This window comes from Pelodiscus sinensis, chromosome 1, assembly GCF_049634645.1.
Source record: "Pelodiscus sinensis isolate JC-2024 chromosome 1, ASM4963464v1, whole genome shotgun sequence".
In the NCBI taxonomy this organism is placed as follows: Eukaryota; Metazoa; Chordata; order Testudines; family Trionychidae; genus Pelodiscus; species Pelodiscus sinensis.
In genome coordinates, this window is record NC_134711.1 from 14066971 (window position 1) to 14091088 (window position 24118).

General features: G+C 43.0%; 2 protein-coding genes across 11 annotated transcripts in view; one reads left to right on the top strand and one right to left on the bottom strand.

Annotated features, from left to right (window-relative positions):
• Nucleotides 1-13622, top strand: part of PRPF18 (pre-mRNA processing factor 18) — a 29516-nt gene extending 15894 nt beyond the window's left edge. For both annotated transcript variants that reach the window (XM_075926076.1, XM_006117114.3), the window contains 5 exons: nucleotides 3359-3427; nucleotides 5776-5916; nucleotides 7108-7179; nucleotides 9591-9746; nucleotides 13036-13622. In XM_075926076.1, the coding sequence (XP_075782191.1) occupies nucleotides 3359-3427; nucleotides 5776-5916; nucleotides 7108-7179; nucleotides 9591-9746; nucleotides 13036-13116 (519 nt within the window). In that variant the 3' untranslated portion in view covers nucleotides 13117-13622. The remainder of the gene's footprint in view (nucleotides 1-3358; nucleotides 3428-5775; nucleotides 5917-7107; nucleotides 7180-9590; nucleotides 9747-13035) is intronic.
• A 6765-nt stretch (nucleotides 13623-20387) lies between these two features.
• The window catches only part of FRMD4A (FERM domain containing 4A), a 567858-nt gene continuing 564127 nt past the window's right edge, over nucleotides 20388-24118 (bottom strand). For all 9 annotated transcript variants that reach the window (XM_075926045.1, XM_075926048.1, XM_075926044.1 and 6 more), the window contains one exon: nucleotides 20388-24113. In XM_075926045.1, coding sequence (XP_075782160.1) covers nucleotides 24011-24113 — 103 coding nt within the window. In that variant the 3' untranslated portion in view covers nucleotides 20388-24010. The remainder of the gene's footprint in view (nucleotides 24114-24118) is intronic.

Sequence of the window (24118 nt, forward strand, 5' to 3'; positions counted from 1 at the left end):
ACCCCACAAATTCTACATATGCAAGTGCAGCTAGAAAAACTATACTATTCTGAGAGACTGTCTTGGTTACAACAGCTTCAGAGGGGTAGCTGAGTTAGTCTGTAACAGGAAAAAACTTAAAAAACAATGAATAGTCTAGTAGCACCTTAAAGACTAAGAAAACATGTAGTTGGTATCATCAGCTTTTGTGGGCACAACCCACTTCAGATGACAGGAGTATTAGAAGTCCAGATCCAAGAATAAATAAGGGAAGGGGGAGGGGGAAAGTGTGGAGGGAAAAAAAGAGAAAAAAGGAAGGGAGGGAAAAAAAGAGAGACAGTGAGTAGATGGTTCAAATAGTTACAAGAGGCTGATAAGAACAATTAGCACCTCTTTTGTTTGTTTGTTTGGTTGGTTAAGTCATTAGGATGTGAAAGGTAGTATGTGAGGCAGCAGAGGATGTCCCTGTTCATAAGAATTAAACTTGTTCTAATCCTTCTTTGTGTATCTGGCTTGTGGAATTGGCTTGAAACAACATGGTGACTTGGAGATCCATTACTGCATGTCCAGGCAGATTAAAGTGTTCTCCAACAGGTTTTTGTGTATTGCCTTTTTGGATATCTGATTTGTGTCCATTAATTCTTTCCCATCGAGACTGTCCAATCTGGCCAATATACATTGCAGGGGGGCATTGCTGGCATTTGATGGCATAGATCACATTAGTGGATGTGCAGTTAAATGAGCATCTGATGTGGTTGGGTCCAGTGACGAAATCGCTAGTGTAGATGTGTGGGCAGAGTTGGCTCTGGGGCTGATTGCAGGGGTGGGTTCCTGGACGATTATGATGGAGGTGTGCTGTGTGGTTACTGGAAATAATTTGTTTGTGATTAGGGGGTTGTCGGTAGGCAATGATTGGCCTTTCCCCCAAGGCCTGTGAGAGAGAGGGATCATTTTCCAGGATAGGCTGTAGATTTTTTATTTTAAGTTGTGGACTGTAGGTGATGCCAAGTGGAATTCTGTTGTTTTCTCTTTTGGGCCTGTCTTGAAGTAGTTTGTGTCTGGGTACTCTTTTGGCTCTGTTGATCTATTTTTTCACTTCTCCGGGTGGGTATTTCAGTTTTAAGAATGTTCTATATAGCTCTTGTAGGTGTTTGTCTCTGTGGGATTGGAGCAAATCCCGGTTGTATTTTAAGGCTTGGACGTTATACAATAAATTGAGAAATGTGTGTGAGATGCAAACTAGAGGTATGAAGGTAAGTGTAGCGGTAGGTAGGTTTCCAGTATAGGGTGGTGGAAATGTGTCCATCATGTAATTGTACAGTAGTGTCAAGGAAGTGGCTCCCTCGTGTGGATTGATCCAGGCTGAGGTTGATGATGGGGTGGAAGTTGTTGAAACCCCTGTGAAATTCTTCAATTTCTTCAGTGTCTCGAAGATAGCTAGAAGTGCTGATAACATAGGCCCTGAGGAGAGAGTCAATATACAGTAAAACTCCAGTGGTCCAGCATCCAGTGGTCCCGCACTCCTGATGGTCTGGCACCATCTGGAACCTGGAAGTGCTCCGGGCAGCCGGACAATTGGAGCTGCTCTGCCCCCAGCTTCCCCGATTCAGCCGCTGCTGAAACTGACCAGCGGCTGACTCGGAGAAGCGCGGGGCAGAGCAGCTGGGGTGCTCTGCCCCGGGCTTCCCGGAGTCAGCCGCTGGTCAATTTCAGCAGCATCTGACTTGGGGAAGTCTGGGGCAGAGCAGCTGGGATGCTGCCGGGTTGGTCCCGCAGTGCCAAGGGGCACATCCCCCGCCCCCACACTCCACCCCAGACCCCTCATAGTCCCCCCCCCTTCTGATAGTCCGGCATAGCTGATAGTCCGGCACCCCCTAAGTCCTAAAGGTGCCGGATTATCGGAAGTTTACTGTAGCTAGATAATCCTGTTTTAAGTGTGCCAGTGTTTGAGATGATGGGTCGTCCAGGATTTCCAGGTTTGTGTATCTTGGGTGGCAGATAGAAAACTCCTGGTTGGGGATTAGGAAGGGTGTTAGTGTAAATTTGGTCCTGAGCAGCATCAGAGAGCTTCATGAGCAGTTATTTCAGGGGTTGAGTTTTTTTGGTATTCTTTAGTAGGATCACAGGAGAGAGGCTTGTAGAATCTGGTGTTGGTGAGTTGTTTGGTGGCCTCCTGTTCATAATCTGTTCATGATGACTACAGCACCCCCCTTGTCAGCCTTTTTGATTGAGATTAGAATGGTTTTTGACGCTGTGTATAGCATTGCGTTCTGCATGACTGAGGTTATATGTTATATGCTGTTTGCTGACAATGTCAGCCCATGCATGTTTGTGGAAGCAGTCGATTTAGAAGTCAAGTCTCTCATTATAACCATTAGTAGGGGTCCATATAGAAGCCTTCCTCTTGTGGGATTAGTCGGGGGAGCAGCAAGGTCAGTCTTATGCTCCACTGAGATGAAGGAAGGCTATTCATGTGGCCCACTCACTAGCTTAGGTTGCCCATCACTGTTATAAACCCTTATTTTCCGTTCTTTAATTTTTATCAGATATGACCTTTTGGGTCTGTATTAGTATCAGCTCGGTCTGGGCTAAGATGTGAATATTTTTGGAAAGCTGATATTTATTTGGCCTTTTTAGTGGTATCTGAACACATTCACAATTTTATGCCTTTAAAATGAGTTGAGGTTGAATAATAAAATGCTAATGATGGGTTAGATTCTAAATTTGGATTTTAGTTTAAAAACAAACGCACAATTTTGGGAAATAGATGAAAATTAAATTCATGAAATTACACACACACTTACACACACACACACACACACACACAATCTTCTTAAGAATTTCCATGTCATTGTTAGCAACCTTGACATTTCAGCATGGTAGGAGTGTCTGAGAGCCTGAGAGAAAAGTTGACTATTAAAAAACAAAATAAAAAAACTGTCCCTTTTAAGAGAAATGTAATAAAACTAAACAGAAGCTAAATAGTATAAAAAGTGGAATAACTTCAATGTGATTGTAGAGTTTTTGGAAATGTTGTGCACTCACAATTCCCATTGAAATCCATTTGAGCGATGAATGCTCGGCACTTTAGCAAATCAGGACAGTTATTAATAGTCAAGGAATGATTTGTAGGTTAAAAATCATTATTTAGGTTTCTGAAATGTAAAACTTGGTCTTCAACACTCAGTGTCATTCGTAGTTCCATGGATGCTTATGACATGTGCTGGGTTGTTGTCACTCTGTTTCCAAATAGTTTTAGATTGCTCGTTGTAAAAATTGCTTTCAAAACACTGGTGAGTGATCTGACAGCTTTTCTTTTTTGACAAATATGTATCACAGAAATATGAGGAAATGCTTTGACTTCCCCCCTCTCTTTCAGGCTTTGGGAGAATCCTTAGGACGAGGTGATGATCACAAAGACATGGACATCATAACCAAATTCTTGAAGGTAAAGAACTTTAACTTGGTAACTTAGTTATATTTCAGCAGAGAAGAGATCAGATGTAACTGAATATACTCAGGATGGAAATACCAGTTGTGGTTATTCTGCCATGTCAATTTTTATGTCCACACTTAGGGTGAGATTCTCAAAAGTGTTCAGTGACCAGAAGCTCTCATTATTTCCTGCAGGAGCTGGTGAGTGATTAGCACTTCTGCAGAATAGGTCTTTATTAACATGGTTCTGCTTGCGTCTTGTCCTGTGATAATTAATTCAGTAGTGGTTGTTCCTAAAATCAGAAAGATTAAGCAGGTTTATGGTCCCTATGTGCAAATATAGTGCATACAAAATTACCATTTTAAAAAATAGAAAAACTGCATATTGGAGAAAATAAAATTCCATCTGTTTCTACCAGATTTAATAAGGGAATTTAAAGAGAATTCCACTGACTTCCATGTGTGGCTTCACTAAGGAAACTCATGTTTAGGCAATTAGTGTAAAGTAAACTGCTTTCCTGGCAAGAAACCCACATGAATTTTCAGTCATATATTTTGGTCCTCAGGTAACTAAATAGATTATCAGAAGTCCCTTGCCTTTTGAGCTGTAACTAGTCATGTGAGTGGGCACATTGATTGTTTTTTGAAGGTAACCAGACATAAGAATTTTAAGGTAAGACTGGCTCAGGATTGTTCTACCTGACAGTTCAGGTATTAAAGTGAGGGCAAGTTGGACATGCTGGCTGAGCTTTTGAGGCTCTACGTTACATTTGATGGTTTTTCTGCGTTTGTCTGGAATGCATTAATGCCACATCTGATCATTTTAAAAATTTCAGGGACTTCTGTATGAAAGTGAAGCCATGTGGATATCATAGATCATAGAAAACTAGAACTGGAAGGGACTTCAAGATGTCATTGAGTCCAGTCCACTGCCCTCATGGCAGCACCAAGCACCGTCTAGGCCGTCCCTGATAGATGTCTATCTAACCTGCTCCTAAATATCTCCAGAGATGGAGATACCACAACCTCCCTATGCAATTTAGTCCAGTGTTTAACCACCCTGACAGGTAGGAAGTTTTTCCTAATGTCCAACCTAAACCTCCCTTACTGCAGTTTAAGCCCATTGCTTCTTGTCCTTAACAGGAGAAGAAAAAGACAAGGTGGTTAAGGTAGTATCTTATATTGGACCAGCTTCGGTTGGTGAGAGAGGCAACCTAAAGAAGAGCTCTGGCTCAAAAGCTTGTTTCTCTTACCAACAGACGTTGGTCCAATAAAAGAGATTCTCTTGCCCACCTCATGTTAGGGTATTCTAGACATTAGTGGGCAGACTCCTGTTGATTTCGATGAAAACTGAAAGGAGAATATGGGGGACATGGAGGCCCAGTCTTCTCTTTTTAACACAGCCACAGCTTCAGGGTTGATAGCACTCATTAATGCCTTCCAGTATAGCAATATTATTATTTCATCTCCTTCATTCTATCAGTAAAGTTTAACATGTTGTCACCTTGGATGACTTGTTTCCCAGACTAATAATAATGAGGTGGAGAATAATAATAATGAGGTGGAGGATGGAACTGTGCACAGAGCATGGCAGAAGAGAGTGGAGAAGTATGTTATTGGGGAATGGAAAGTGTACACACGCAGCCCAGGTTGGGGGGAGGAGGGGAAATTGGAGAGCCCTAGTCTGTGGGAGGGCAAGGAGGGGCACAGAATCCCTGGTATGGGGTGGAAATCCAAGCAAATGAAGGGCCACAGAGCTGACAGTAGAACTGGGTGGGAGCATACAGAACCCCTGGTGGTGGAGGGAGGGAAGGATGGCATGCAGCCTCTAGCATGGGAAGAGATTTGGCGGAATCCTGGAAATAGAGGAGGATGAGAGAGTGCACAGGGAGCTTGGGTGATGAGGTGGGGAATAGACAGAACCCTTGGTGTGTCAGTGAGGTAATCTACACAAACGGATGTATCCTGCCCCCAATTGTGTATTTGACTTCACGTATAATGTGCTTAACATTCTGTGGGCCTAGGTCTGAAGGGAGTGCTGGACACATGGCCATTCCAATTGAGCCTGTGGTTGGCAGCATCTCCCACCTACATCTCTGCTTTCAAAGATATATCCCATCTTTCCTCCATCACTGATGTCCACTTCAGAATCTCCCTTTTTTTCTTCTCCCACTTTTCTCACACCTTCATCCCTGCCACCTCTTATGGCATGTCCAGTTCCTTGCCTCTTTTCATTCACGTCCCCCGTGAAAAGCCCTGCTGTTTTTAGTTCTTACATTTGTTCCGCTCTTTTGTGCACGTGATTTACTGATGTAGCCACCAGGTGGCACCGTGACATAAATGTACTCCTTCCTTTTACAGTTTCTTCTGGGCGTCTGGGCCAAGGAGTTGAATGCCAGAGAGGATTACGTGAAACGCGGAGTGCAGGGGAAATTAAACAGTGCCACGCAAAAGCAGACAGAATCCTATCTGAGACCCCTCTTCAGAAAACTGCGGAAAAGGGTGAATGACCTTCAAAATGACAGGGCTCATCAGGACTAAACAGTGTAGTGCTTCCAAATAGTATAGTGCTTCTTGCCAATAGTCAGGTTGTCTCCATTGTACAGATGGGGAAGTAGTCAGAGAGGCTAAGTGACTCGCTTAAGATCATTCAGTGACACAGTTGGGCACAGAACTCTAGTCTTCTAACTCCCACTCATGTACCTTAACCATTGAATCCTTAAAAAACAACAAATGATCTGGTAGCACTTTATAGACTAACATAACATGTAGATGGTATCATGAGCTTTCGTGGGCACAGCCCACTTCTTCAGATCACCGGTCATCTGAAGAAGTGGGCTGTGCCCATGAAAGCTCATGATACCATCTATATGTTTTATATCACTTTAAAGACTAACAAGATGGTTTATTAGGTGATGAGCTTTCATTAGGGCAGACCCACTTCTTCAGATCATATTCTGAAAGTGAAATGGCATGACCATAAAAGTAGGTCTGTGCCACGAAAGCTCATCACCTAATAAACCATCCTGTTAGTCTTTAAAGTGCTACATGACTGCTTTTTTTGTTTTACCAAGATCAGACTAACACGGCTACATCTCTGTTACTTATCTACATGTTTTGTTAGTCTATAAAGTGCCACCAGACTATTCGTTGTTTTTAAAGTTTATCTTGTACAGACTAATTTGGCTACCCTCTGAAGCCATTGAATCCTACCACTTACTTCAAATAAATGTCTGTTGTCTTCCCAGCAGTCATAATATGCATCTCTGATTGAGTGGGTTGCTTATGTGGTTGAGACCCTGGGTTTTATTCACAACTCTGGAACTAGTCACTTAACATCTTTGTGTCTCAGTTACTTCCTTTGTATCAGTGGTTTTCAGACTTTTTAGGGTGCGTACCCCTTTTCAAATAACGTAGTTTACTGCATTCCTCTGTCTGAGAGAGGGTCACAATAGACCCATGATTACATTCCCAAGTGTAATAAATAAAGTGTGTTGTCCACCACTATGGGTTTTTTCTTGTGTGCCCCCTGATGAGAACTCACGTTTACCCCAGTTTGAAAACCACTGATCCATACCATGGAGTTACTTATCCTTTTTAAAGTGCAGCAGTTTTGTGTAAATGCAAAATATGATCGTTTCCAAAAAGTATGTATTGCTCAAAAGAAAAGCTAATGTTTTTTTCCTCTTTCAGACTATCCCTGCAGACATTAAAGAATCAATAACAGATATTATTAAATTCATGTTGCAAAGGGAATACGTGAAGGTATGTTTGCTTATAAGTTTCTAAAGTGTTCTAACCATGTTGTATTTAGTAGATTATATACTGTGAATGATTCACATTTAGCTTCTCAAAGGCATGTAGTTACAGAGAACACATGTTCAAACAAAACTGACATAAGCCTCTGCTGGTTAGGGAGCAGGTAGAGGGATGTGGAGAATTCACTCATTGTATAGTTCCTGGAACTGAATGGCAACGTTCCAGGTTCTGGTATGGTATTTAATTCTCAGAGAAAGAGTCTTGGATATATCTCCTGCTTTATGGTCAAACCTTTGCTTGATTTACAATCTGAGAAACTGTGTTGGCTAGAGTGGAGTCACAAGTCCAGGCAGAATTTTGCTATAAATGATTTATATTAACTTATAGAGGAAACTTGAATGGGAATTTCAACATTATCTCTCAATGAATACCATATTATGTGTTTGAGCAGCTTTTGATATTTTATACACACATGTAAGACCTTGTCTCTCTCTACATCCTGTATTGGACATACCCACCTCAGTAGTCCTGTAGAAGCATTAAAGAGGTGGTGACGATGAGGATAAATTATTGAACGGTTTTTGTGGATAAAGTGTGCTTAAAGGAGGAGTGAGTGGTTTGGCATACATGAACAATGAAAGTATTACATTTTACTTGCCATGTTCTGTAGTCACCTCTGGAAAAGAAACTGAAATGCAAGTAGTATTTTTATACTAGCTTGTGTGGGTGGCAGAGGAAATGGAGCTTTGTAATTCCCCTCACTTTTCCAACATTATGATTAGACTTGTGAGGACTTGGGATAATTTGCCTAATAAGGAAGCCCAATTTTGTCTCTGTGACATTCTTAAAGTTTGCTGGCCTAGGGCAAGTTTAATTCAAATCATTTAAAAGTGTGGCCACAGTGTGTTTTTCAGTTATGCTTTGTGTATTTTGAAACGTCTTCCAGCTCACTGCAGAGAAAAGCAATAGGTGTATGGTATTCTGTTGGTGAATCATCTGTGCCTGCCTGTTTCACAGGTGCTTGATTTTATATTAAGTCAACGGAATTAGGCACTTGGAATACGCGCTTGTGAGCTTGGAACTTTTAAAAACACATTGTCTCCCTCATTATTTTCACAGTCCCCCTTCTCAGTTCCTAGCAAGAGTTGTGCTGTGTCGTTTTCTGCTGTCTTGGATACTCTTTGGGTTGTACAGAATGGTGTACACAATTCATTAGGGATGTAAAAGGTGAATTGGTTCTGATTAGCCAGTGGGGACTGGATCAACTCTCTGCCGCCCAGGGCAAGTGGCTACTATAGTTCTACGGGGTCCACCGCAGGTAGGGGCTACTTTGGCTTGGCGGGTCCAGCCTGGCACCCCACTCCTCTGCAAAGCTTTATACTGCAAAGCCTGCACTGAGTGTAACCACTAAGATTTTTGTAGCATTACATGGATACCTTTTTAAATGACTTTTAACATTTCTACTATCCATGCTATGTATTTAATTGCATCCAGATGTCTTAAAAAAATGTTAAGGTAGCAAAATCAAGCACTTGAAAATGTACAAATGCTAAAATTAAAGCAAACCATTAATCTCTGTATCACATACCACTCTGTGGAAAAGCAGGAATAGAACACTTCTCCCGAGTGGAATTCAACGTCCTTAACCAGGAAACCATCATTTCTTTTCCTACAATCCCCTGCCTCTTTCGTTGTGCGCTTTCCAAGGTTCTCTTACAAACAGCATCCTTTATTACATAATCCTGACTCCTGCTAGAGCATTGTCCATCTTGTGCCTCAATAAGCCTGTGGAAAATATAGTATGTGATCATGAAATTCTGGCACTTCTCAACTTTGGATTTTTGATTTTTGTAATTGTAACATTATTTGAACATTTTCTATGCAATTTACTAATTTAATAAAACTCCTCAAAAACCAAATTTCATCATGTGGAACCATACGGACCTCCTAGCATGAATTGGGTGTAGATCTTTTGATCTAAGTTGCAGACCTTTGGTACTTGACCTAATTGGGTAACTGCTAGCAGCAGTAGGCTGTTGTCCTCTCAACCATTGTTTCCTCTAATCTTTTCCACCCATGTGCGGAATACATTTTATGTGCACCGAGGCAAGTATGAATGAGCACCACCATTAGAACAGAAAACCTAGTTGTGGGCACTCTGCCAATCAGCTGGGCGGCATTTGAATCTCTCTTGAGCTGTTGTACAAGTGCCCAGCTTACAGGGAACAATGCTCTGGACCAGTCTCTAGAGCTGGGGATAAGACTCAAACTTTGTCAGGGGGTTTCACAGCTGGTTGCTGACAGCAGAGGAGTGCAGATTTCCAAGTTCTGCTAGTTAGTGCTGTAGTGATTCCCTGGGCTTTAATCTGTTCATGTGTCTCTGCTTTTCTAAGTGTTTATACATTTTTATTCTTCAGGCTAATGATGCATACCTTCAGATGGCCATTGGCAATGCTCCCTGGCCTATTGGTGTCACTATGGTTGGCATCCATGCCCGAACTGGTCGGGAAAAGATTTTCTCTAAGCATGTGGCCCACGTTTTGAATGACGAGACTCAGAGGAAATATATTCAGGTAAGGGCTTAAGAAGTATCAGAGGGGTATCCGTGTTAGTCTGAATCTGCAAAAGCGACGAGGAGTCCTGTGGCACCTTATAGACTAACTGAAGTGTAGGAGCATAAGCTTTCGTGGGCAAAGACCCACTTCGTCAGATGCATGTGACGAAGTGGGTCTTTGCCCACGAAAGCTTATGCTCCTGCACTTCAGTTAGTCTATAAGGTGCCACAGGACTCCTCGTCGCTTTTGCAGATTCAGACTAGGAGTCCTGTGGCACCTTATAGACTAACTGAAGTGCAGGAGCATAAGCTTTCGTGGGCAAAGACCCACTTCGTCACATGCATCTGACGAAGTGGGTCTTTGCCCACGAAAGCTTATGCTCCTACACTTCAGTTAGTCTATAAGGTGCCACAGGACTCCTCGTGGCTTAAGAAGTGTTAGTCTCTGGATTTTAGAGACCTGATGTTAAAAGTTAGGAGGACCTTTGAATAGTACAAATTTTATAAGTACAAATGATGTGGCAAAAATAAAAGGCGGTAAGTACAGGTTGTTGCCTTTTGGTGCTGACTGAATGCAGTATCAGTTTATTAAGTGTACGGTATTTTGGACCCATTGGGCCTCTCATGCGGTGGCTTAGGGACGGATTCTGATATGTCTTTTTCCATCACCTGTCACTAAAAGCTGTCTACATTACAGCTGAAATAACTATAAGCAGATGCCTCAGTCTCTTGGGCTCCATCATTTTCTAATCTGTAACATCACATATTATGTGGCGTGTGATACCTTTGTTGAATTGACTGAACAGAAGGTGAAATAACAGGTTTCCAACTTGGCCTTTTATTTCTGCAGCCAGAGAAACATGGTAGTTTTCCTACTGTAACTCTCTTTTAAAGGGACACTATCTCCTTAAAAGGTTCAGCATTCCACATTCAGATAGAGCCCACTGAACTTAAAGGCTGATTCCTTTAAGATTGGTGTAGGAGCTTTCTCCCCCCATTGATATATGGTAGGGTCCATCAGCACAAGGGCCTAAGTGGTCTGAGAGAACTACCCCTCTCCTTGTCCCATATACATACCTTTGGCTGCTGTGGCAGCAGCCCTGAAGTAAAGCCTTTGCACCCTCTCTATGTGACCTGCAGAAATAGTTCAATAGGGCAAAAAACTTCTATACTACCCCCCAGGCCCTTGTGGAGCAGTCCCTCCTCCGCAACATTCTGCCACCGATGGCTTCCAGCCCCTACTATGAATTGTGATGCCATCTGTGCTGTCACTCTCATTTTCCCCCAGAGTGGTATATATTTTTATTTGGCTGGCTAGCTGAGGAAATGTCTTCTAGATGCTCCCGCTGTTTTGGATGTTCACAGAAGCCAGCTAGGTAACTAGGGGATATCACTTGGAGGAAAAGGAAGTGTCACTGAGAGTGCTTTTGGGGCCTCTGAGTGGAGGGTGTGTTTGAAGCTGTTTGAGGGGAGTTTTCTGAAATACCTCAAGTTAACCTTCAGTGTTTTCTGTACTTAGGAGCTTTAGGCACTCAAGTCAAAGGAATGTGTCAGGCCTGGCCTTCTAATGCTAGCTCCAGTATAAATGTTCTCTGTAGAAAATTTCCTCCATCTGTGTTTTCGACCTGTATCCTTTCTCTAACATAAAAAAGTGCCTACCCCAGAGGGCTGTGTAATATCCTTCTGAGGATACAGTGAATTTGACTATCTTGCAGAAGTTTCTCTTCTCATTATCTCTAATATGGGGTAAATTTGCCTGCCCGGGGCTCCTTGCGTACATCTTCCAAATGTGCAGATTTCTGTACAAATCCATCTCAGTTCTCCTTCATTGTGGGAGGAATTTTGTGGACTATGTTGCTCAGCTACATGGCTAACTGTGCAGCCATAAGCAGGGTTGGCTTTAAGCATGTGTGTGCTTTGTCTCTAGGATATACTATTCAAAGTTGGATTATGGAATATCTTTACTGCTCAGTTTGATATCTGGTGCACATTGGTTTGTGTTCTAGAAGTCCAGGGTCACTGCAGCCAAGCCAAAGGGTGATAATGATTTAGGGCTTCTGATTTTTTACTGTAACCGATAAACACCAATAAAAGACTCCTGTTTAAAAAAAATAAAATGAATGGTGTTTATCTAATAAATTCTGGAAAAAAAACAGAAATGGTTGCTTGTCTCTAAGCCCTTATCTATGTAGAGCAGAAATACTTTCTACAGTGGCATGGCTGCTAAAGCACTCTGATGTATTGTGCATTCATTGGAGCGTGCAGATCCTGCTGGTGTGCACTAAAAGCTGCTTAGTGTGCTTTAATACAGAACTGTTTGAAAATGTACTATACTAAAGAGCAGTAGGGAGCAGTACAAAGATTTTTTTTAATGGTATATACTACTATAATAAATACTGTATGTAATATAAATTATAATACATAAAAAGTGAGCCCAGGTGCATTTTTGGATATCTACATAAAATTCAAAAATTGCTAAAAATCCACATCCTTTTCCCCTCCCTCCCCCATCAGTGAAATTAATAAATCTTGAAAACCAGAAGCCCTTGTGATGATGGACAATACTAGGCCACTTCCAGAAATGCCATCCATAGAAAGGCCAAAGCTCCTGGAGTGCTGGGCTCATCCCTCTCATAAGTCATGCCACCTGTCATCCAGAGGTCATGTTCTGAACTAAAGCACTGGGGATTACAGAATGTATGGCGGCCATCTGTCACACCTGCCAGCTATAGTACCGTGCCATTGCTAGACTGCAGCCTAACGTGCTACAACCATAGCTGTGGTCCTTCATTACATGTGCTTTTACATGCTGTTTTAGAAAGTGGGAATGGTATTGGTGGTGTATCCAGGACACCAGAGAGACCAACTTCTGTTGGTGAGAGAGACAAGCTTTTGAGCTTACACAGCTCTTCAGTCTTTTAATTTTAAACCTGAGTTGTATAATAAGCAAAGAGTATAAATGGTGAAAGCAATCACCACAGTTAACCTTATAGTGCTGGTTTTCCTCTACTGGAGGAGGTAACAAGTTTTCTAAGGTTTAAATAGCTAGTGACATATATGTTGTCCTATGAAACTGTTTGAATGATGGATTTAAATTCGTAAGTTATGCCCCACTATTTCCTCTGCTGTTTGGAACATTTGGCAAATCTTTTTCTTGCAGTTACCCTGTCTAAAGACATGTCTCTTTTTGAAAAAAACATGATCATGCTGGTGTGTGGAACTTCTCTGCACTATGCTCAGAATTGACCAGGAAATGGTTATGTTGGTTTGTTTATTACAGACCTGTCCTTGTTTTCTTGACTTCCTAGGGACTGAAGAGGCTCATGACCATTTGCCAGAAACACTTCCCAACAGACCCATCCAAATGTGTGGAGTACAATGCTTTGTGAGTCTCTTGTCTGCCCACGGTGCAAATCATTTTCTGCTCTCCTAGACCCAGAGAGGGAGAAGAGAACAGCACAGTCTTAGCCGGAAATCGACCAGAAACTTGGGGTGGGTCTGGGACAATAGCATAAAGCAAAGCCTTTGTCTAGAGCTTGATTTCTACAAACCACATCTATTTTCATTTCTTTTAAGCACTGTGTACATCACCCTCAACAGATCCTGAACCCACTTGGGATTTTTTGGAGGCGGGGTGTCTTTATTTTAACTGTTCTGGAAATCATAGGGGCCAAACTCCATTTCTTTTCCCACAGCTCAGAAACTTAGGTCGAAGTCGTCTGTTGCTTTTATTGGACTCTTTCCAATTGGAGGTTGGTGTGGGCAGATGATTAGAAGGAAACAGTTGAAACTGAATTCTAATTATTTCTGTAAATATGAACATTTCAATGTCTAATCTTTCATGTGGTATTTATAAGAAAAAAGAAACATTTCTCAGCTGAAAAGTACAACCAAACTGGTGAAAGTTTTTAATCTTGAATGAATTTGGGGGGGTTTGTTTGTTTTGGTTTTTTTTGGTGGTTTGTTTTGTTTGCTTGTAGGGGAGCTTTTAAATACAAACCTTGTGAGTTTGGAGTTAAGGAATCTTTTGGCTCTTTAGGTTTTCAAGTTCTATTTTACACATCTGGAGAAGATTGCAGCCTCTGGGCATTGCAGTTAGAATAATTAGTGGTGGAAACAAGATCTTCCATTGCCAGGTACAATGTTTCAAGCAAGCGCAGGCATGGGCTATCCTGTACCCTGACTAGGAAGGAGTGGGAATAATGCTCCCTCCTTTTCTTGTACTATAGAAACAGTGGAATATTGAATGTTTATTGGAAGTCACCGCAATGGTGATTCCTGCATGTTCTGCAGCCAGGCTGGCCTACCCATATACCTTAACCCTATCCAGGAGAGACATTCCCAGGGTTTAGCGTGTCTCTCATTTTTCTTGCTTATTTAAATCCTTGACCTCTCCGCAGAGGAGGCTCTTCACTGCTCATGATGGGAGAGGTTTTTGTGGTAAAGGATGGTTGTCCCAGTAGGTACTGGAGTTAGTTCATTCACACACAACCCAGGCCATCAGAATGCCCTGACATGGTACAGCTTGTACCTCTCTTAACCAGGACTCCGTGGTCTAGCAACAGACCACGGATGTTCCTAGACCACAGAGCCTAGGAAGAGGGAGGCCTGGCGAAAGGGCAGGAGTGTCAGAAGGGGCACCGGCGACTCAGCTGGGAGCCCAGAGTGTGTGTATGTGTGTGTGTGTGTATGTGCGCGGGGGAAGAGTAGGGGAGGATGAACAGCATAGTGGGGAGTTCCCTAGCAGAGCTCCCTGTCCCCAGAGGCCGGGGAACTCTAGCCTGGTCACAGCTGTGGACCTCCAGCCTCGGCCAGGGAGCTCCTACCCCAGTGGCAGCCAGGGAGCTCTGGCCCAGGCTGTGGAGCTCTGGCCCTGTCCCTCCACCCTGGCTGCAGGGCCCCGGCCCTCCGCCCCAGCTGCGGAGCTCTTCCCCAGCTGTGGAGCCTGGTGGCTGTGGAGCTCTGCCCCGGTTGCCCAGTTCTGGCCGTGGCGCTCCGGCCTTGGGGTGGCTGAGGCAGCAGCAGGGGCAGGCTAGAGCCCATGCCCGTAGGCAACATGGCCACAAAGGGAGGGACCTTCCCTGGTCAGTCAAATCCCAGTCAGATCCTGAAGGTGCCGGACCAGTGAGGTCCATCCTGTAACAACGTTCAGTTGCTGCTGACTTGGGCTGGGTTCAAACTGGTCTTAGCAGCGTGAGGCATTCGGTCTCATTACCAGTCCCATCAGCTCTTCTGAACAGTGACATTCTTTGTGATGTGGACTTGTGTATGATCAGACTCCATGGTGATGGGCCTGGCATAAGAATCTGAGTCATTCAGAATCCCTTCCTTAAGAGCTTTTGAAATATGGCTGTTTCATTTAGCAGGTTGGTGCTTATTGAGTCCTGATCCTAACTGTAAAAGGGGAGGTAAGGGGAATGTGTTCTTAGAAAAGAATTGTTCCCTCCAGATTCATTGTGCTGTGAGGCACTGGTCCTTTGTGTGTATTTCTGCCTTTGGAAAGTTTAGCAGAGCCTCTGGAGGAATATTCTGGCCCTTCTGGAGTCTCTGGCATTCTTAAGTTCATCTTTGGTCAGAGTAATTCTTCAGTCTGAAGTATCGGACCCCAAGAGAAAAACACAGAGCTTAGATGGCTTAGAAGCAATAAAAGCAAGAGCCAATGAAAAGACCTGACTGGAGTGTGGGGAAAGGGCTTTAGAGAACAGACAGGGTTTTGTGGGGAGGTATTGGGCAGATGTCAAGAGGCCATACTTGGAAGCCTGATTAATAACAGAGCCTGGTGGGGTTTGTGTACACACACACACACACACACACACACACACACAGAGCCCTGGGAGAGGGTTTAGTGCAACAGGAAATGTTCATAACACCACAACTTTATCCTCCCAAATGGTTTCTTGATCTGTTCCTACCTCTTTCACTTGACCTTAGTTTTGAACTCTCTAAATAATTTAGGAACATTACAGTCCCTGATTGAAAAGGACTGAACTTTGCCTGGAAAGGTACAAAAAGTAAATAGCTCAGGAATGATTTAAGGAAGAATGATATTTGCATTACTGGGAACCAGATTCCATTGGGGATTTATAACACCATTAGCTAGCCCTCCTGTCCCGTACAGGAACGACCAAGTTTGTTTTAATGTTGCAGCGGCTAATAGTTTAGATGAGGATGTTCCTTCTGGAGGGACCTAGGGTTTGTATGTGAATGTTGCTTTAATCTAATCAGATTTCAGCAGGAATGTAATTTAAGTGATGTCTCCTTGCTGACAGCCCCAAAAAGCAGCCCTCCTAGTCAAACGGATCCCATGACAGAATAACTTGATTCCCTTGCAGTTTATGGAATGGCACCATATTGAGAGCTCAGAAACGAAAAATACTTTCTCACGGCATTTTTATGTAAGAGTTTCCAGCTGTCCCGAGTGTGTGAGCCAGCTTTAGTCCCTGGGGTGTCGCTATGGGAACGCTGTTATGGCAGCTGCTTTTAGCACAGATTTGAGGCTCCTTGCAGCTTGGCTGACCCGAAGCACAGCTTCCGGACCGTGTCGAAATAGCTAAAGGTATCTCTCTTGAAAAAAATGCAGATTAAATAGTTTGAGAGGGAGGATGTAACCAGCAAGCATCAGCAGCTGTCCAGATCTGCAGGTTGGGAGGATACAATATATTTAGAATTAGAAGTTTAAGGTTTTCCTCAGATGCACTGGATATTTCTGAGATCTTTTTGGCCGTTTTTGCATTAGCAGGAAACTGTCTTAGTGCTGAATCTAAAGGTCTTGATCCTGTAGCGTTAGAGAAGATATATGGTCTTGTGGTGAAGGCTCTAAACTGGAGCTCAGAGCTGGGTTCAAATTCTGTCTTTTGTGACTTTGGGCAGATCACTTTAATCTCTGTGTCTCTGTTCCTCATCTGCCATTGGCCAGTCCTGCCTGTTGACGTGGAGCTCCTCCAGGGCAACGACACTTGCTCTGTTCGCCCAGTGCTTAGCACATTGGGGTTCTTGTCTGGTTTGAGGCTTCTGGGCACTACCATAATGTATATAAAGTGTAGCCCTCACTCACACCAAACTTGGGTGTGAATCGTCCTAATTAAGAAAATTTGCTAATCATGTGGTCAGGGCGGGGTCTTTAATGTATCCAGGGTGTTTTTGCACAAGGGTGTTTGTGTTCTGTAGGAGCCACAGACTAATGATTAGAGTTGAGATTTATGGTGGATTTAGAAGTCACATTTCATCCTATCCAAACCTTTTTGCCAGTTTACAACAGCAGCCAACATCCGCTAGGGCCAGAGGTGACTTTCCCTCTCCTTCAGTTTGACTTTCAGTGGCAATGTTTGTGATGTGTTGGGTGGAAAGAGAAATAACCGCAAGAAGCTTGGGGCAGGATTTGGATGGCTATCAACACACCAGCAGTTTCTTTTACTTTTCCAGCAGCCATCTCTGCCTCAATATGCACTCTGCTTTGCAGATGCTCCCTGCTAGTTGGGCAATTCATGCTTATGTTTCCCTGCTGGTTGGGTTGCGTGGCCCTCTGAGTCATGCTGCAAAACCATCCTTCAGCCCTTCCTGGGATCGGTGGTCTTTGTGACACAGCATTGCTCAGTAACCCTTCTTCCCACCCTGGCTACAGCTGTCGCCTCTGAATGGCTTCCTTCTGAGGTCCTTGCCTCTAGGCCTCCTCCCTGACTCTTTTTTTCTCCACGGCCTTGAGCCCTTTTCCCTTCCCTGAATCTTTCCTGCCTCTTTACAGGCCCCTTTCCCCTTTCCCTGCCGGTTTGCTTCCCTGTTCTGTTAGGTAGAGACAGAAATCTTGCCTTGTCCTTATTCTCACTAGGCTGAATGAGAAACTAGCCTTACCCAGCTCTCAGTCACATGGTTCACATTATACCTTCCATCAGATGACAAGGCCACATCCCTGTGAATGCCCATTTGGGTCTTAACCTGGATTGGAGCCAAACTTCCCTTAAAGGACCAGAGAGTATCCTGTTACAGTCCCCAGTTCTGAAAAGGACCTCTTCTAGCACCGGAATACAACTGATAAATGAATGGTTAATCGATAGTCAGAGATTAAAATCTAATCAGCCCACATCAAAGGGTAACTTACTAAAACTACTGCATACCCAAAGTAGTAGTACAGCACTGCCAACCCCAAGCATGCAAATATCCTGGAAATCATTAAAAAATAAATTGGGGTCTTTAACCTTCTTTTGAGTCTTAAGCATTCAAATTTTCAAGCTTTTCTCTGCAGCCAGGAGAGCTAGAAACTTTTTTTAAAATGAAAGCTCAGATAGTCACTTACCACCAGAAGCTGGGACTTCAATACAAAGCACTAAATAGTGTGATCAAACTGAGAATTGGCTGCCCTTCAGTGTGCTTTTCCCTTTTTCATACTTCGGCTGCTCGCTAAAGTAAGTTGGGAGAAGTTTGCTCTTTTCAACTCTTTTTACTTCCTGTTAAGGCTAAGCATTGTCTTTAGAATCATTATTTCTGCTCCAAGAACATGGCCTAATATAATTCAAGCTGGTGTACATAGACTCTCTGATTTAATAATGCACAGTAATTGTGCTCCTTCAGTTCTACATGTTATGCAGGAGATCAGACTAGAATGATCATGCTGGTCCCTTCTGACCTCAAAATACATCAACCAGGAATGACATTTACTGATATAAATGTATTCCATAACAAGGGTGGGTGCATCTATTATGTAGGAAAAATAAACCAAAATGTCATTTAGCCACAGCCCTCAAAGCAAGCAAACTAAATTGACAGTGAACTGATTGAGGGTAAATGGAGCATTTTATGCCACCACTAGAATAGCCCCTACTTTGTTTGCATAGCTAAGGAGTGGCTTCCTGAGCCTTGTTTGCTATTAGTCCCCTTTATTGAGGATGATAGTAGTAGGTCATTCCCCTCCTTCTCAAATTACAGCGGGTGAAAGGCAAGTTTGTTTTCGGATTGCATGGGGTCACAGTCGCTTTTTTGATTGTAATGAGATATTGCCATTGACAGCATTAGACACAGGGCTGCCTTGTGATGTACCACATAAAATACCTTATCTCTTGCCTGTTTCTGAGGGTACCTCTCCACTGTTTTAAAAGTGCAGAAGCAAGGCTCAGAGCCCAGGTCTGCAGCCTTGGGCTTGCTAGGCTCATGCTAATGGCACCCAGACCTGCTGTGTAAATGCTCAGGCTCTGAAACCCACCCTGCGCCTTGGGATCAGGGCTTGAGCCCAAAAAGTGACACAGCTATTTTTAGCACAACCCCCTCATGCCAGAGACTGGACCAGAGCGCCGAGCTGCTGGGTGGGTTTTTTAAATACAGTGTAGGAATTCTCTGAGTGACTGTGTTCAGTGCATTTAGCCTCATACCAGGATCCCCTTCACCCTGTGGGGCAGGGAAGTGTACAGATGGGGAGCCAAGGCATGGTAAGACAAAGGGACTCGCCCAAGGTCACACAGGCTGTCTGTCATGCAGCAGGGGTTTGAACCCAGGTGTCCCAGCATCTCAGCTAGTGCTGTAATCTAGTCCCTCTTGATGTTGCTACACCACAGATTCATGTTGGTGTTTTTGTGCCACACCAAAAGCTCACCGGTGTCCAAACACAAAGGAAAGCTGGTTGCCCTCTTAGGGTATGTCTATACTTGCACCCTAGTTCGAACTAGGGATGCAAATGCAGGCATTCGAAATAGTCAATGAAGTGGGGATTTAAATATCCCGCGCTTCATTAGCATGATCTCGCCGGGGCATTACGCCGAATGCCAGATGTTTTGAAAGTGAAAGTGCGCGCCAGGACGCGTTAGTTCAAACCAAACCCCTTGGTTTGAACTAGCGTTACTCATTTTTTGGGAGTTACGCCTCCTTCCTTTCTTTCTGCACCAGCTCCCTGGATGAAGCGCGAAGTCTTACCTCTCACTAGTCAGCAGGGCCAGCGTAATGCTGCTAGATGTAGGAGGCACTGTCTAGTTTCTGCTGGTGAATGGCTGAGCTGTGCCAAAGAAGAAACTGGTCCCAAGCTGTTTGCACCCTGTAGTCAGAGTGGCTACCAGACAGTCTCACTTGGGCCTCGCATCCTGTGGTGTACAAGCCCAGGAAATGCTTAGAGTGGGTCAAAGAGGCAAAGAGAACCAAAAGAGAAGAGGATCCATTGGTTGGATGATTTTTCTGTATTAAAAATACAGATAGTCTCCGACTTATGAACCAAACACTTGGTTGTAACTCGATCAGTTTGTAAGTCGGACTCCATTCATTTAAATGTGACCGCGCTATTTGTAAGTGCGGATCACGTGTTCGTAACTTAGGGACCGGCTGTAAAGCGCTTAATGGGAGGTTGGTCGTAAATACGAACGGTCGTAAGTCGATGCGTTCGTAACTCGGGGACCACCTGTAGAATATTGTTGCTACCATGTCCTGGCTGATTTCATTAACACATGTAATCTAATGTTCTACCACCCAAGCTAGCCCTTTAGTGACACGTTAATCTTCCTTTTGTGACAAGAGGTTGAAGATAAAGGGCAAAACTACAAGTTGAGTTTTCCAAAAGTGACCAGTGATTTTGAGATACATAAATCACAGATTAGTCATAGTGTCTACCGGCTTCTGCTATTGGTGAACATACCCAGAAAGGAGTGTTGTTCAATCTTGTTTAATATCTCAAAAAGCTGCCGCAACATTTCATTTTGAAAATGCTTTAATAAGGAAGTGTTGACAACACTGTTTTGCAAAATGTAAAGGTAACTATACAAATTCTTAATACAAAAAGAATAAATTAAAAGCAGATTTTTTTTTGAAATTCTGCAACTTTTTCTACATCTTTCCCCCTTGATTACCATTGAACAGAATCCAGTAAAATCATTTTACATGCTCTAAAGACAGTTTGAGAGACCTATTTTTTCTTTTTTAAACTAGAGTCCATTTTACACAACTTGTAATAAAACTATTGACATTAATATATATGTAAAACTTTACATCTAGTTAACTAAGCAGTAACTGGTCATCTGATAGCACCTGAATGGGGTTTGCTATGTCCAAAACTAAAACTAATACAGAATGAAAACAAATTTGACATTTTCAACACTCGACTGCATATAGTATCATTTAAAAATAAACCCTGCCTCACAATATGGCATGGTGTATGCATATGCCATGTTTCTGGCTAAACCAAGGGAATTTCATACAGAGACACTAAGAATGCAACAGTGGCTTTCTATCAGAGAAGGGCCTTAAAAAAAAAAAAAAAGAGAGAGAGGGGCTAGGAAGTTGGTAGTCAAGTGCTTGTATAGAACAGTTCTGTTTTACCTCTCCATGTTATACTTAACCATGTTAATCTAATATGATTAACATTGTATGTACATTTGTGTATAATTGAATTGAACTAAACAGTAAAACCTGTTTTACTTAATGTCTTTACTACCAGACTGGCTCTCATGTGCCTTGATTGCAAAACAGAAAAGCAGACCACAAAGCAAAACCCAATCCTTTTCTCAAAAGATTTTTTTCTCTCCTCCAGCCTCGTTGCAGTGCAGGCTTGCCAAACTGTTTCCAATGTGACTTCAAACACAATGAACTTCAGGGCTGCCACCCTTTAGCCCCTCTGCAAAACTGCAGGCCTGTCCTGATTCGGGAGCAATTAATTTTGATTAGTTATTTGTATTATGTAGCATCCAGAGCCCTGTTGTGCTGCAGGGCTTGAAACCTGTAAATAAAAAGGGCTATATAGAAAAATGATTCACCAGGGAAAATGAAAATATAGACAGTTGCACAAAGCCCCTGACCTTCTTGGGCTAATTCCTGCCTGGTGATTAACATGGGACCACTGTTTATAGTTAGACTTGGAAGGATTAGAGTTTAATCATCAAAAGGTATTAATCAATGATGTCGCCTCTCCATCCAAAAACAGAAGTGGGGGCAGTAAGAACAATCCCCTCATTAGTCATATCTCGAGAAAGGCAAAAATAAACACACATTGCTCATTGCAATCTCCTGGCTGTCAGATCTGTGGGGTGCTTGGCTAGCAAGAGAGATGATTATTGTCAACTATGATTTCTAATGATTCTTGACTTCCACAGACATTAGGTTTGGAATGATTAGTAATGTTGGTCCATACTGAGTCTGACCAAAGGTCCATCTAGCTCAGTATCCTGTCTTCTAAAAGTGTTCAATGGCAGGTGCTTCAGATGGACTGAATAGACTAGGTATTCATCAAGTGGATCCATCCTATTGCCAGCTTCTGGTGAACAGAGGCTAAGGACACCAAGATTGAAGCTTTTTAAATTTCCTGCAGGGCAAAAATTTGTCAGCGCTATGGAGAGGTAATTTTTATAGTTAACACCTAAAGTTAGATCTGCAGTCCATGTCTTGAGCAAGTCAGATAACCTTCCCGTGCCTCACTTCTTCCCAGCCACAGTTCCTACAATAAATAGCTCACAGGTGTATTGGGAGACTGCAAGGTAGCAGGTAAGGGCAGCATATTAAATAAGTCAATACACATAAGCAATGTAGGAAAACACAGGAAAAACCCCATACCCCTAATCTTTCCAAGCCTAGATATAGGAAATCTGTGCTCTTAAAAGCTTCCAGCAAAACAGTATTCCAGTGATGCTATTAATTACACAAAAAAAGCTGTGGCAGCCCCTAAGTTTAGTTTTAAATTTCCTGCCCTTCTGGTCTGGTAGACTAGCGTTATTCTTAGAACACACACACACACACGCACACGCACTTTATTTCTTTAACCTAAAGCTAATGTCAGTTTCTGCTTTTCACAAAGTAACCCCCTACAGCCATGTCTTTAATTGCCTTTCCCATAGGAAATCATCATCTGCATGCACAAATGGGGAGAGAACCCCACCCCACCTAGTGGCAATAAAAAACAGCATAGCACCGTAGTGAAGACTAGACGTGCCAGCTTCAACACCCACCTAGCTTGTGCACGAGTTCAGTACAAAAGTGTCTTTGAGGCCTTTTGAAGTTTGATGGCTTGACATTTATAGCATTGCTCCAAAGTACATGTAAACTTGCAGCTCCTGTCACGGCTCTCTTGTGTGTTTCCTTTTGGTATCAGTAGAAAAACTAGAGTCTGTGTCGAATGCATCAAGGTTACTCATTCATTAGCTTTTATTTATTATGGTCCCTTCTTGCAATCTGAAAAATTTACTGACAGCTGGTTAGTAGACAACACTACTGAACCCCCGCTTCTGATTTACAACCTAGTGGGGTCCCGTGTATAGCAATACTTTGGTGATGAGCCCTTTGCTACATTGGCACTACCAGAAGCGTAATAGTCTGAACCGTTATGCTAATGTGGCTTTCCCATGTTGATTAATGTGCTTTCCTTTGATTTCACGTTAAATACTTTGTGCATAATTAGGATATCATGTAATGGTTATTTCTATTCATAGAACGGCGTTTGGCGATTTTTCACCTTATGTTTAAAAAAAAAAAAAACTAAACAAAACCTGGCTGTATTGGTCGTTAGCCTGTGCCAGCCACAGATGCTAAGAATAGCAGTACTTGCCTCTGCTTTCGCTAATACCCCCTTGTCAACCTTTGTGTCTGTCCAGTTTAACAGCAGCTTTTCAAGAGTGATTTTACAATACCAGCCCAGAGCTCTGGTGTTTCTTCATCCCAGTGGGTTGTTAGTGTTACTGGTTTAATTTTTGGAAGGGCTTAACGTGAGGAAGGAATTAAAAAAAGTTTCCAAATTGTAGGAAACGGGCTAATTTAAACTGATGCTGCCCATGCTTTCCTGGTAATTCTGCGATCTTGGCAGCACTGAACTGATTGTAATATTCTGACATCTCTGAAGCAAGAGGAGCTTTTCATTACTCCAAATAAATACTCCAGGAGTCAAGGATGTTGTTCACAACCGCGCTCTTAGCCACTTAACTAATGTTCTGGTGGCTTCAGATTTCAAGTTGTAGAACTGTTACTATTTTCCCAGGCCACAGACCAATACGATTGTATTTATACCTCGAAAGGCTTTCAGTATTTAAAAGGAATAAGCCCCTGCCATCTGGCTGTTAACATAGTCATCTATGTTGTGCCCACCCCGTGGCTGGTTTGGGCTATGGGAGTTGTATGTCAGTCCGTGGCAATCTAGTTTGAAACACTGCTATCCATTGGTGGTTGCAGCTGCATCATGGGGCCAGTATCTGTAGTGGCGTCTGTAATCACATTTAGAGAAAAGTGCTTAGAGTTGAAGCTGGTGCCGGGCGACAGTGCATCTGGGTAAGGCAAATGAGAGGCAGTGAGGTGATCTCAGAATGGCATTGATGTGATCAGATTGAGGTCAGGGGTTCACACTAGAGTCCCAGGCTTGGCTTTTTCCTGTCCATACCACTGGACATCTGCTAGTTCTGGATAGAGGGGAGAATCCAGGAAACAGCTATCATTGTAGCTCCTACA